Below are 14,900 nucleotides of genomic sequence, written 5' to 3' on the forward strand. Positions count from 1 at the left end.
TATTTAATGTTTATGCCCCAAAGGGAAGACTCACACATACGATGCACTGTAAAACAAACTCCTCAGCCAAACATAGACGTTTTATTAAAAACACAAGGCAACGATAACATTTGGAAATAAATGTGCTCACCATCTTCTGGCATCTAAACTACATGAGGAAACTATAGCGTGTCATGTTAATTGGTAAGTGAGGATACGATGTCTAGTTTGTTTGTTTTTTATTGTTCTTGTCTGAAATCCCTGTGATAGCAGCTGATGAACAAAGTTGCTCGTCTGGTGCTGGCTCCCAACAATTTCATTCCAAAGGCTGTCAAAGCTGATAGTATCAGATTAAGATATTCATTTTAATAGGGATGAGTTGAGCTGTACGTGACTCTGTAATTAGCCTCTTTGGGAAACACGTTTCTGTCTGCACTCGAAAGAAAACTCTCAAACATGAAACAATGTTAGTTCAAACAGGAAACTCAATGACGAAATTATTGGCTGAACTAAATCTTAGATCTTATTGAAAACAGGAAGACAACACAAAAACAACAGACAAGAGCTAAGGCAACAGTAACTAAAGCCAAGAGTTTCCTTGAGAAATTTATGAGCAATTGGCAAGACTGTCTCCACTTTGACACGACAAAGTGTTTCATATCCTTTCGTCCTCTGACACACAAGGACACAAGTACCCACAGCTTTTGAAGCCATTATGTAATTATCCCCTTGGAAGACGTAGTCCAAGTGTGCTGCTGTGTATGCAAAAACAGCCACTTTCAGACATAACACCTCCAGGCTAAAAACTGTAGTCAGTCATGCCTCACCCAGACCTGCTCTGAGTCAAACACCTGGATCTGCTTCCTATATGTCGGCCTCTTCCTGTTTCTCTGGGAGACACTGATCATTCACGGCCAATTATAATCTGATCAGTGTAACATCAGTGCTGCCAACACCAGAGGAACCATGCAGTCCAAGCCAGAAATAGTTAGTGGTGGTGGTGAACCAGTGGCAAGGGGGCAGGGGGTTGGAAATTTGAGTAGTGTGTGTGTGTGTGTGTGTGTGTGTGTGTGCCTTGTGTTGTGCATGCTTGTGGATCTCTTTTGTGCCATAGGGAGGAGGGGTAGAGAAACAAGGCTGTTGCTTTAAACAAGAATGTGTTCATTTTTAAAGGAGAGGGGGAGGATCTGAACTTAATTTGTCTGCCTACTGAAACAGTGCAAGAGGATTTTTCATCATTTAAAAGCACCAAGGAGGGAGAGAGCGCAGGAGAGAGAGAGAGAGAGAGAGAGAGAGAGAGAGAGAGGTGCATTTGAGAGAGACAGCCTCTTAGAGCTATGAGGCAGAAGTGATGGATTCAGCCCACAGAAAAGTGACAGTCTTCTCCTCACGGGCCACAGGCAGTGCTCAAAGCTGACCTGGAGTTTCAACATTTATCAGGAAACTGCCTCTAGTATCCAGATTAAGTTTTACTAGTTGTTTCTTGAAATTGTTCCAACTTTTCTTTAGTACATTTTGGAACAATCGGTTTCTTATTTCCTTAGCTGCTGCAGGAAGTTTAAGCATCTGTTCAGCTTCTGACGGTCTTTTAATAATAGGCTTTAAAACACCTCAGCTTCTCTTCCCTGGAATGGACTAAGGTGACAAAAAGTGAGAAACTAACCAGGTAAGAGGAGGACACAAGGGTGCAGCTTTCACACTTGGGATGACTTTCTATCAGGAGAAACTTCATTCAGCTTTGCCAGGAGGGCAAGGCCACTGAGGGAGACTCATCAATACCCTACAGTTATCACGTAAGCATTGTCACCTTTGATTTCTCTGCAATTATAAACCATCCACATCGGTATCAAGAAATGTAACCGAGCAAATGATGATTGTTTTTGATTTGGTCACAAGTTGTTTGTCAAGTCAGAATGAGTCAGGGTATTTTAAACATAATAGTGACGCAATCAAAGTTTTTTTGTCAAACTGATGGAAGTTGGACTCTTGTTGCTGCACTTTACGTAACAGAGATTTAGTTTGTATCTTGAGTTCATCAGTTGTCATGAAACATCTGTTGTCTGACTCACTGTTTGGTGCAAAAGGGTAATTCTTCCTTCTGATGACTAACTGGACAGATGAATCTGATTGACTTGGCTGATGGGGGTTAAATCGGCGCAGGGGGATGCTGGAGAGCGGGCTCCTCAGGCTAAGTGCTTCTTTGCAGCTGATAAAACGCAGGACCTTTAAAAAGTAAAAGAACAGCACATGAGCCCTGAGGGGGGTGTTTAGGAGATGATATTCTGTACAGCAAGAGCCTTGTAGGATACATACTGAAGATTTATTTCCTCATATCTAAAAAGTACCATTGACTACTGGCAAAAAAGGGTATAATGTATGTAAACAGCCTGCAGCTTCAGGATGTTACCCTGGGCTCAAGGGGACGGGGAAGCAGGCGGTTGAATCCCGTCTTTGTTTCTGTTGCCGGGTTAGTGTTTGGATAAGGGGGCTTTGAGGTAGCATGCTGGAACTTATCGAAACAATTCACTTGACCCCCTGCTGCTGCGTTTGACTCAGCTCACAAGTGGAAGGACGCACCAGGCAGCGCGAGACTCAGAAAGTTTAATTCAAGCAATAACTTAAACCCTCCTGCTTCATGAAAATAAAAAAAAACACAAATAACTGTCCTTTTCCACCAAACTGAGCAGGTACTTCAGGTTAATCATGTCCACAATGTCATGTTACACGCTTACAGGGATTACATGCTTGGGGAAAGAATGAGGTCACCCTACAGGTAATGTAATAGTGCAGATTACCATGAGCAAATTGAATTTGACTCTGATCCAACACATATTGGGTGTCATGCCAGAGACTGCCAGTACTCCGCTGAGTCGGCCCTAATTTGAACATGCAGCACAAAGCCGTCCCGCAAAGTGTCCGCTTCTCTTCAGCTACCGACAAATTAGATGCAGTGCACTCATGTTGTGATCTCCTGTTGTGGCTGATGATGATGTGATTATGAAGTATTCACACAGAAAGTAGGACAGTGGGAGTGAAATGGGTCAGTAGATACAGTACATCTTAAACAGGTACCACAGGGATAAAGGGAGTATTGGTCCTGCGTCTCGATGGTCCAACTCTCTCCGTCTGCCACTGCCACTGACTCTGCATGTGTGTATGGCAGCCCACTCTAATGAGGTGACGAAGAATGCGAGGAATGCCATGCTCATGCTGAAATGAGAGGGGTTGGGGTGAGACATCATCCAGTCTTAGGCTGCCCACCTTCTAATTAATAAGTGCTGAGCATGACCGAAAAAACTGGAGAGCAGCGCTGGTCAGAGACACACTGACCTGCCCACATATCACACTTGATTTCACATTGAGTAAAATCATGAAGGTGGAGTCATGTAAACACAGACTTACCGCTTGTAGACAGTTAAACCAAAACATTTTGGAATGAAGCAGACTTAGAGAAATTACCTAAGAGGAGTTCCACCAACGTCCCCCCACCCCCGTCAGTGCACTCAAGCTGTTTGTCTATAAGCCCTGAGACGCAGACGTTCAAGACACTTCTCAGCACCAGTTAATCATTACAGCCATTGGCCAGTCAATAGCAGCTTGTTAAAGTAAACTAATGTAGGCACAATAATTATCTGTGCTGGCTGTTAACAGCAAAGACAGAGGAGGAGGAGCCTGTCTGCTGTTCCCTCTGGCAGACTGCAGATGGGTTAATAACAGGCTGTCTGCAGTCAGGGCAGATGGGACTCTCTCTAAGGTTCCAGGGAGAGTCAAGCAAGTGTGTGTTTTTTTTAAAAACACACATTATCAGAGCAAAAAATCTGAAACACGCACATACTACACATGCTCATGCAGAAAAAAAAAACAAAAACAAAAAAACAGGCCACATTTCATCACAAGCTGCAGGCATCTTCCCTTCAGCTTTGAAGTGTAGTGAAGCCTGGAAAAGGAGATTCCAGACTAACGATGTCCAACATGGGACTCCTCAGCAGCAGGGGTAAATAACTGGATTTTGCAGAGACACAGAGCTCATGTTCCAGGGAAACCGCAGGAGCCACTGGCCAAACACAGTCATCAGCACATTACAGGGGACAGGCCTGAGGCTGCTCTATTATCTCAGTGTGGGCTTACTTGAAAGCCATAATTACTGAGCACTTTAGGACTTACATACAAGATAGTTTCATTGAGAACTGACATGTGTTTCTTTGTATAGAGTGAAAAATATTTATGACGACACTAGAATTACTTCATCAATCAGCATTTGCGGAGGTGATGTCATACAACTAGGCTTTGTGAACAATTCATACTGTGCTGACGGACAATTTCATGTTTAATTTGAAACAGAAAGCACTCTCTTTGTTAGATTATTTTTTAATCAGAACAGTAATGTGTCAGATGAGGACTCGTAACTGCGAGGTACAGTATAAACATGGATGAATCAAAAAGACTGGCAGGTTACACAAGAGTGCCATGTGAGAAAAACACTAAAAAGATGTGTTTTCAGTCTTTTCGAGACAGATAAAGCCAAAGGGGTCGAATGTGCCAGGGGTCATGTTCTTAGAGAGCGCTGCATTTTTCTTCTCCATGTCTCCAACCTAATGTGCTGGCAGCATGCCCAGAATAACAAGACAAAAACATTTCTGCTCTCTTCCCAATTCTGTTTGGACTTTTATGTGGGACATTGTCTTCTAAACCAAGATAAGGTATAATACATGTATGCTTGAGGGAATCGCGTTTAAGATTGCCTCTTTTGGATTCTGCAAAACCAGGCCAATGTCAGTCTCTCTATAATGTTTTTTGATTAGACTGGCCCCTTCATACTCTGGGGAAGTGTCACACAGGACCCCTCTGTAATCCAATATGCAGCAGCTTTCAATTAACCTTCGTCTTGTGTTAGGGTCGGCACCGACCCGTTTTAGTTTTTAAATGCATAAAAGAACCACGTAACTTTTTTTTTTTGCATCAAGGCTTTTTGACTTTGTCAGGAATCTCTATTTCAACAAAATCAAACATTTATTTTGGTTTTCACTAAATTGTAAAATGCTCTGGTTAAAATTATGACCTTGGTGTTGTTAGGGTCGGTTTTGACCCAGTTATAAAAATAAGATTATAAAGCAATAATTAGAGCCAAAATTGAACACACATTGACAGCCAGCTCCCCTCCCAATCATGTGAGCTTTAGGGGATTCTCATTTTACCTTGTTATCCAGTACAAAAACAAAACAAACAACGACAGGCATTTCCAGACATGTGAGGTCAATTCAGTATAGAGTTGGTGACTTGCAGAGTGCACATCTCCAATTTGCAGCATGCAAACATGAAAAAAAGATTTACAGTGAAAGAAGTTCTGGATAATATTTTTGCTGAAAATGAGGGAGTGGACACAGAGCAGCATAGTGATACGGATGAACAGGTTTCTGAGGAGAAAGACAATGTGGAGTATCATCCAGAAGACACAGACACATCTGATGAGTCTGATGAGGAGGTCACCGGTGGTGAAGCGACTCCCGCTGAAAGATTCAAGTCCAAAAATGGTGAGATCTGTTGGAGCTCATTACATCATGATTTACATGGCAGGGTAGCTGCTGCAAATGTCATCAAAATGACCCCTGGAATCTCAAGGTTTGCTGTGACGAGAGTCACTGACATCAAGACATGTTTTGAGCTATTTATGCCATTGTCACTAAAAAGAGTCATCATTGCTATGACAAACCTTGAAGGAAAAAAAGTCCATGGCGACATGTGGAAAGACATGGATGAGGAATACCTGGATGCTTATATTGGTGTTCTTTTTTTTGCTGGAGTGTACAGATCCTGCAATAAGGCCACTGATAGTCTCTGGGATGCATCGACAGGTAGAAATATTTTCCAGGCAACAATGTCACTTCAGACCTTTCATATGATATCAAGAGTCCTCAGATTTGACAACCAGAGCAAGATCTGACATGCTTGCCCCCATCAGGGATGTCTGGGACACATGGGTGCAGCTTCTTCCACTGATGTTCAACCCAGGGCCAGAGGTGTTGTGTTTTACAACATCCTCGATGTATCTGCATATAATGCATTTGTGTTGTGGACCCACATCCACCAAGTAATGGAAAAATAATAGTAAATATACATGGGTCGAAATTGACCCGTAACACCATAGATGTTACTATAGTTAAAATTATTAAAATGAAAAAATAAATAAAACAAATTTATTTAAGAGATGTGTTCTAATACCCCTCAGTAATAGTCAGGTAACACAACAACCTTTTATTTATTTATACAATTCTCTTGAGGTTCATTTTACCATTTTTTTAAATTGAAATCGAGGGGTATACTGACAAAAAAAAGGCCCAATGGCCCACACCAAAAATATTAAAACCAATATTTTCATGGATAAGGAAGCCTAACAAGGTAACCAAGAGATGAGAAACAAATTGGATGTTAGATAATTGTTTTCAGTGTATTTTACAGCTGATTTAAGACATGGGTCAAAACCGACCCGTTAACATAAGAGATGGTAACAGAAAGCTAACACAAGACGAGGGTTAAGGTGCCCCGGGAGTTCAAGGCCTTGATATCCTTACACAGAAGCTACTTTCTCTGCAGCCCTCAGTGGCATCTCCAAATAACCTATCGTCTACAAACAGGGCCTCCACTTATTCTTGTGCCTTACCTTTTTGAATTGTAGGTCCGATAGTAAGGCATCTCAATCTCATTTAGTTTGAGGGAAATTATGGGTTTGACGCAAGGACCAGTTATAGAAGAAAAACTACTTAAAAGAGACTGTAATCTAAACAGGGAATTATGCCAGATCAGGTTCATGACATTTAACATCCTTTATTAGATTCAGCACACTAGATGCTTATAGAAAGCATTTTACATGTTTGAAATAAAACTGTTATTGGGCTTTAGATAGCAATGATACAAAATGCTCAATATAAGGAAAAGGTTGAATTGGTCAAATAATAATTTCGATCAGGTCTAATCGATTTTGGTAGCCCAGTTTGTCTGACCTCCTGCCAAGTGCCCTTAGAAACATATAGATGGGCTTTTAAACTGGTCTACTTCAAATAGTTAACAGAGGATAGCAGCAGTGTATCCTGATTGGTAGCATTCTTCAGATCTCAATCTGAATATCTGAAAAGACTCCACTGATTAGTAAATGTAGCCCACTTTTCAAGGCTATCAGTTCAAGTTGTAAGGAAAGCTGTTTCACATTAGGTATGCTCATTTTGTCTCCATTCGCAAGATAACAAAATTGGGTCAGTTATAACAGCTATTTCACTACAACACAGTCATGTCATTTATTTTTTTTATCCAGGTCTTGGCAGGCTTTGGTGAGTTGGACACTAACTCATGGATCCTCCGTCAATGGTCCTGCTGGGTCTCCTTCTTGTTTATGGACTATCCTGTGGTGTCCAACAGACTCTGGGGAGTGCATCAGACAGCACACATGGCAAAGACAAGGCCCAAGAATTTGAGAGTAGTGAGGATGGTCTAGAGAGAGAGTTTCTCTATGCTGGAAGAAGCAAGCGTGCTCCTGCTGACCAGCAACAGGATAAGTGCTCTTACACTTTCATAGTGCCACAACAAAAAGTAAGTGGAGCCATTTGTGTCAACTCCAAGGAGCCGGAGGCCATGCTGGAGAACCGGGTCAACAAACAAGAGTTAGAACTGCTTAATGTGGAGCTACAGAAACAGAAGAGGCAGATTGAAACCCTTCAGCAACTGGTAGAGGTGGACGGAGGGATTGTCAATGAGGTCAAACTGCTGAGGAAGGAGAGCCGAAACATGAACTCCAGAGTCACTCAGCTGTACATGCAGCTGCTCCATGAGATTATCAGGAAGAGAGACAATGCCTTGGAATTGGCTCAGATGGAGAACAAGATACTAAACCAAACCTCTGAGATGCAACAGCTCACCAGTCGATACAAAGATCTCGAGCACAAGTACCAGCATTTGGCGGCTTTGGCCACAAACCAATCAGCTCTCATTTCCCTCTTGGAGGAGCAGTGCCAGACTCGTCCTCAACCTCGTCATGTGCCAGTCCCCCAGCCAAGGCCTCAGCCACCTCCGCCATCACCACCTCTCAACAAGCCTTACCAACCACCTGTCCTCCCACGAATTAACAACCCAATCAGCAACGAGATCCAGAGTGACCAAAAATCCCAGCCGCCTCTTCTTCCCACAATGCCCACTGGCACACACAGCCCCTCCACCACTGACAAGCCATCTGGTGAGTCCAGCATTGTTTGATATGAACTGTCTTACAAAAGCCCTTTTATTGTAAGTTGTATTTTTGATGAATGTTACCAAACTCTCAGTGACCCTCACAAACAGGAGTCATCGACAGAGAACAGGGTTTCGAAGTATATTGTGAAGCTCCTGATCATTAATCACAAGACAATACCAGACATCCATTCTTCTAGTCATAGCAATTTTAAATACGACCCACACATTCCCATGGCAAAGGTCTTTTAGTGAGAACAGAAACATGTTTGTCTAAAGCCCTTTGAGATGCATATCGTCCAATTGCCCTTATTCAACCCCCACAAAACATTAAGCACATTAGCAGGGTAAATGCCTGGGCTTTAATGGATCATAGAAGAAGGGAGCGTTAAACACATAATGGATGATAAGGCTTTGAAATATATGTTAGGGTGTATTAAATCAACTGTGGGGAATACTCAATTGCTGTTCCCTTTCATCAGTAGATTTTAAATGTTGGGGAAAAGAACAAACTATTCCAAAGCTGACTAATGGGAATATTTTTCCATTGACATTTTATGACACTGCTTGCCATTTTCACTAGGCTGCGTGTGTGAACAGAAGTCTTTGTATACCCCATGTTTGAATGGAGGCAAGTTATTTCCTGCCCTGAGCCATGCAACTAACACCCAAAACTGTTACATAAAGTGTTAACACGAACAGATTTTCACGCAAGGAAAACACAACCTGAAAGAGCAACTTAAAGAGGGTTAGTGTCTAAGAAAAATGGGAGTGGGAAAAGTACAAACAGATAGAGATACCAGCAGTCAGTGATGTCATTTGTTCCACTTGCACCATGCAAGAGTCAGTCATATGTTCCACCAAGCTGTAGACTTTATCAAGCAGAACAGAGTAAGGCAGGGCAGGGCAGCTTTCTGGCTTGTATCTACTCAACAAAGAAATTCCTGAGATTAAATGGGTGGCAGAGACAGGGGCGAGAGAAAGATATCACCAAGAGTAATTTTATAAAAACAACCAACCACCTTTTGGCTGTTCACATTATGGGAACACATTTACAGTTTATGGTGCACATAAAAACAGAGCAGGATTATATTTTTTCTATCACAAACCTTCCCTTTTTTTTTTTTTAATCTCTCTTGCAAAGTGTTTGTGCTTCTCCTTCCCTCACATCTACCTCTTTGCGTGACCCCTATTCTCTTTTCATTTGTCTCCATTGTATTTGAACACTTTGTAATCCGGGCCAGATGGCAAACCACACAAGTGTGAAATCTTGAGAACTTAAACACTTTCACAGCCAATTTAATCAGGGGAGCCAGTTGCCCCATTAGGGTTTCCAAATCGACTGGGTTTTTAGAGCATTAGAGCATTTCTGACGTTACAATTAAATGAAACATTATTAACCTAACAAAAAGCTACAAACATTTGTCGAATACATTCTATTGTTTAAATTTTTTTAGAGAACATTATTCTTGTTAGACAATAAACTGGGCCAGTTTTACTTTTCGTTTGTAAAACATCTGTACAGAATGCTGCAGTGGCTGTCCTGTTACATCAGAAAAATGACTAATGTAAAAATGACCGAGCTGACTCACTGGAAGAAAAGTGCAAGTGAATACAAGGATTTACTGTTCGTAAATGAACTCAGGACTCCTCTTTTAAATTATGTGAAAGCCTGTTATGTAAGCCTCCACTTAAAGGATGTGCCTGCATAATATTAACAAAACAATCTAAGTGAAAGTAAGTAAAATAATCCTGCACTGTAAAGCCTCACAGATGCTTGAACATGTTTGCTACTGTTTCCTCATTCAGCAGTCAGAATTCCCTTTACCCTCATGCCAGTGTTTCTTTTGGCTGCACTATAGGCAGCCATTTCCCCTGTGAGAGAAGTCGCCAAAGTCAATTCTGCTGTTAAAATGAGAGCCTCTGCAGAAAAATGGGATTCCCTATGGCAGAGAATAGAAACCCTTTGTGCCACTGTGGCTTATTCTTTATTCCCCTTTCTTAACTTAAAAAAAAAAAACAGTTGTAACTGCCTGGATTTGACATGCTTTAAATAATTTAATGACATCATCTTTCTTTTCAGGTCCATTTCGAGATTGTCTGCAGGCTCTGGAAGACGGCCACACTACCAGTGGTATGTACCTGGTAAAGCCTGAAAACGCCAACCGGCTTATGCAGGTGTGGTGCGACCAGAGACATGACCCAGGTGGCTGGACTGTGATCCAAAGAAGGGTGGATGGCTCTGTCAACTTCTTTAGGAACTGGGAGACATACAAGGTGCGACAACCAAATACTAAATCAAGGACCTCATAGTCTAGGGGGAAGCTTGTAGGTTGTTTGACACCAACCAGATGTGAACCAGTAATGAATAGGTAATTGTTACGGTTTCAAAACTTCTGATGCAGCACCAGCCTCAGTCACTGCATAAGCCATATGACTCATTAGTTCCAGCAACATCAGTTGGTCTTTGTGAATGACTTCACACTCAAATAAAAATGAAGGAACAGGACTAAGAAGCCATATTTGTTGCTTGCGTCAACAATCCCTGATATTCTGGCATGTGTTTTTCTATGTATTTTATGCATCTGTTGTACTCCAAAAACAGGGTAGTCCAAGAAACTAGTTTTCTTTATTATTTAAAAGAGAAACCTCTCACAAAAACAGAAACAGTTCTTGAGTAAACATTTGATTGCAGACCAAAAACTCAAAAAGGTTCTGAAATCTCATTTTAGCGGGGACCATCGAGATCTTTCCGAGACTTTTATGGAAACCTTTGAACCACAATATATTTGAAATTTCATTTGTACACTTATCCTAAGGGATGTTTCCATGATTCAAAACACGTGTGGGCAAGGGGTTACCACAAACCAACTTACAGTGTGACTGGAGCCAGAGAAAAAACAGGAGGACAGAACCCACTGAGTCCATTTTTATACCATGTAGTTTTATCCTGCTGTGTTTTCAATAACAAAAAATAGTGGAAATCTGGACACCCGATGCTAGCTATAAACTCAAATCAAAGGGTCCATTTATATTAACGTTGACCATGACGATAACAATCCCACTAAACTCTTAACCACCTCCAGATCATGGGCAATGACCCTGAATTATCCCTTAGACATTCAAAGTACCTATGAAAACTGTTCAAATAGCATTTAGCAACATGTCCTAATCTTACTAAGGTGTTCTCTTATCATCAATTTCACAGCAAGGTTTTGGCAATATAGATGGTGAGTACTGGCTGGGTCTGGAGAACATCTACTGGCTGACTAACCAGGGGAACTACAAACTACTGATCACGCTGGAGGACTGGTCTGGACGTAAAGTGTTTGCAGAGTATGCCAGCTTCAGAGTGGAGCCTGAGGCAGACTTCTATAAGCTAAGGGTGGGCCGTTACCATGGCAATGCAGGTGACTCCCTAACTTGGCATAACGGCAAGCAGTTCACAACACTGGACAGAGATCATGATGCATATACAGGTAACACTTTAATGCTAGATCTTATTGAACTGATCAAACTTCAAAACCAGTTATAAATCATCACGCTTCCAATGTAAATGTTTTGTTTATACACAGAGTATAATGAATCTTTTTGGTATTTCTAGGCAACTGTGCCCACTACCAGAAGGGAGGATGGTGGTACAACTCTTGTGCTCATTCGAATTTGAATGGAGTTTGGTACAGAGGAGGACATTATCGCAGTCGCTACCAAGATGGAGTTTACTGGGCTGAGTTCAGAGGAGGAGCCTACTCACTAAAGAAAGTGGTTATGATGATTCGTCCAAACCCAAACACCTTCCACTAAGCATCCAAGGAACACATACTGTAAAGTTTAAAGCCAAACATTTCAACTCCTTATTTCCAAGCAAGCATGATCTTTTTTTGTTTAATGGGGTGACACTAGATCAGGACAGATGAAAAATGTTGAAAGTGCAATATCATAAGATACTGGTACCGCAGTCAAAGATTGTGCACCTTGTGCATCATAACCCAGCTTCCTATTTCCTTCCGTAAACGGGTCAGCTGGGACATGTGCTAATTGCTCAGGAGTTTTTTTTATGCACTGTCTCTAATCTGACAGTGATCTAATGTTGACAGAGTGAAAAAAACAAACAATTATTACTTTTTTTTAAGTTAAAGGAAAGATCATGATAATTCATTTACTTTGCTTTAAGATAGGAATCCTACCGGATGTATTTAGTTTGTATGAAAAGTTGTTTCTTAGAACAAGCAAATAAGATTGACACAGGAAACAATTCCAGTGACTTTTTATGTCATCCTAAAAACATTTTTGAAATGTGTATTGATGAGTACAGTAACATTTACTAACTTGTAATACAGGGTTAATATTCTGGCCAGTTCTGCTATTTACATATACTTAATGTACTTTACAAATAGTGCCATTTTATTTTCTTGCAACAATCAAGGCTGTTTATTTTAAAATTTTAAGTTAATGATGTTCACATAGATCTAGGTACATTTAACGGATCTAAAAAAGACAATTAACTCTGCAGCAAACTTTGTGGAGACACACTCTCTCCAAAGTCTTGCTTCTTTTCCTTCATCATACTGTTACAGAAATCTTGAATTGCTTGAGGAGGTATCCATCAATTTGCTTGTATGAATCAAGCACTGTATTTACTGTATAAATTAAGCAGTTTGTTGATGTCAATAGATCCAACACATTGCATTTGTACATAAAAGGTATTTGTAATATAATGTATTAAATGTGTAATTTCTCAATTAATTTGCAATAAAAAATGTACAGCTTGACTTAGTCTTTTTCTGTGACTCTGGTTTAAAGCACACTGGCATCAGGTTATATCTTCAGAGAATAGAAAAGCAGTTATCCATTTTTTAAAGTAAAAGAAAAATCACTGTGTTTAGGTTCTCAGGTTTGGCATGACTCATATTTGTTATATATTTGTTATCATGATAGTGAACTTGAATCAAGCTTCAAGTGATTAAGGGAAAAATGTGCAACTTTTTGATCCAGTAGTTGTTGCCATCATTAACCAAAACAAAACGCTCTTTGGAGATCCTTCCACTATTCCAAAGTCTCTGCTCTCCTCTGGCAACACACTTCCAACCTCTCTCCACTTTTGAACGAAGGAGTCAATTAGAACGAATCATAATTAAGCACCATTAAGTCAGTCATCTTTATTGTGAATGTTAGTGACCTAACGTTAGCCCACTAACACAACAATACCAACCACAGGCAACTGCAGCTCGAGCTGATAAGAAAGGCTCCAGACAGCTGCTCGGGGAGTCACGCTGTGTAACTCCACTCGTTCGTTCAGTGTCTACACTGCTTCAGAAGTTTTACAAATGTAAATCAAAATAAGATTCTTGCAAATTCAAGTGGACTCATTTGAATCCTAAATATGGAACATTATATAACAAAACTGAGAGACAATAGGGATAAAAATAAAAATGAAAGAATATTGTATTAGCATGTATTAATAGCTCTGGCATTATAAACTGAATATTTTGATTTACTTTTAGGATCCCTAAGGACGTACATTTATGAGTTTAACTTGTAGGATCCTTAAATATATGTATCTGCTGTTATTCTCAACAAAATAACAGCTGTTAAAGGGAATTCTTTGGAGGATATGGTCATGATCCAAAATGTGTATCATGATACATATCGTCAAAAGTCTCTTGGTACCCGCTGTACTGGCTGCCTGGATATTGTTGTCTGATGGCGTGCAACAACACTTTGTGCTTACATCACATATTTCCATGAACATCATACAAGTGTAGAAAAGCAGCTGTGGGCCATTTTGAGAGAATTGCTGGAAATCTTGCACGCTCTGGCACAAAGGTCTTCTTGCCAATCTCCAACTTTCAAGGTACCATCTGGCAAAGTGAGGTCAAGCGAGTACAGCTTACTTTTCCTCTTAGCAAAATAAGTAACTGGCTAGAGCCTTCATCAGGAAACCATCTATCTTGTCTATGTCAGAGGATTTTGTTTTAGCAGCCATCAGCTCTTCCATGCAAAGTTTTTCCATGTCCATGTGCTGTTGCATAACAAGCCTCAGTCCTTGGATTATGTTTTTGAGTGACTCTTGAAAACGTCCTTTGCCCTGCCATGGTTGGAAGAGGTTTGCTTCGGCAAGGTACACTTGCTCACGCTCAAGCACAAGCACCAGTACAATCAATCCCAGCCTTCATTATTGAGAAATCTTGAAATGTTACAGCTGTTTCTAAAAAACAATAAGCCACAAAGTCAGTAATGAAGCTGTCAAACAAAAAAAGGAATCAAGGAATCAAATTACTTTTTTAAAACAATAGAGGGCGCTATCTATTTATGATTCTCTTATTTGACGTCCTACGTTAGTACTTGGAGAGCAGAAGAGGCTGGTAGTCTGTGGATGTAACAAGCAAGCATTATCATGTTAGCTGCAGAGCAAGAATTTGGAATTCAGGACACACCACCGAGAGAAGATAACGGACAACACAAAAGTGTGTGCAAATATTGCAGGAAGATCGGGACTACAAAAAAAAGTGTGACAGACATAATGTAGCATTTAACTCGAGAGCAGAGTGAGAAGCTCCAGTCACCTTCGCAACAAGTGCAAGAGCCAAAGAGATTACGAGATGCATTGGTGTTTCCATGGCAAAAAATATGAAGCCTTTTTTCGTTGTTGAGAATGATGGATTTCGGCTTTTGGTAAACGTACTTGGGCCCAAATAGTACATCCC

General features: G+C 40.7%; 1 protein-coding gene across 1 annotated transcript; it reads left to right on the forward strand.

Moving 5' to 3' along the window:
• Window positions 1–1,236: 1,236 nt before the first annotated feature.
• On the forward strand, window positions 1,237–12,965 carry angptl2b (angiopoietin-like 2b). The gene is made up of 5 exons (XM_079355264.1): window positions 1,237–1,772; window positions 7,286–8,200; window positions 10,277–10,470; window positions 11,402–11,672; window positions 11,798–12,965. Exons 2-5 carry the CDS (start codon window positions 7,321–7,323, stop codon window positions 11,995–11,997), a joined length of 1,545 nt encoding a protein of 514 aa, XP_079211390.1. The 5' UTR covers window positions 1,237–1,772; window positions 7,286–7,320; the 3' UTR covers window positions 11,998–12,965.
• Window positions 12,966–14,900: the final 1,935 nt, after the last annotated feature.

Source organism: Symphodus melops (assembly GCF_947650265.1).
Source record: "Symphodus melops genome assembly, chromosome: 1".
NCBI classification, from domain to species: Eukaryota; Metazoa; Chordata; class Actinopteri; order Labriformes; family Labridae; genus Symphodus; species Symphodus melops.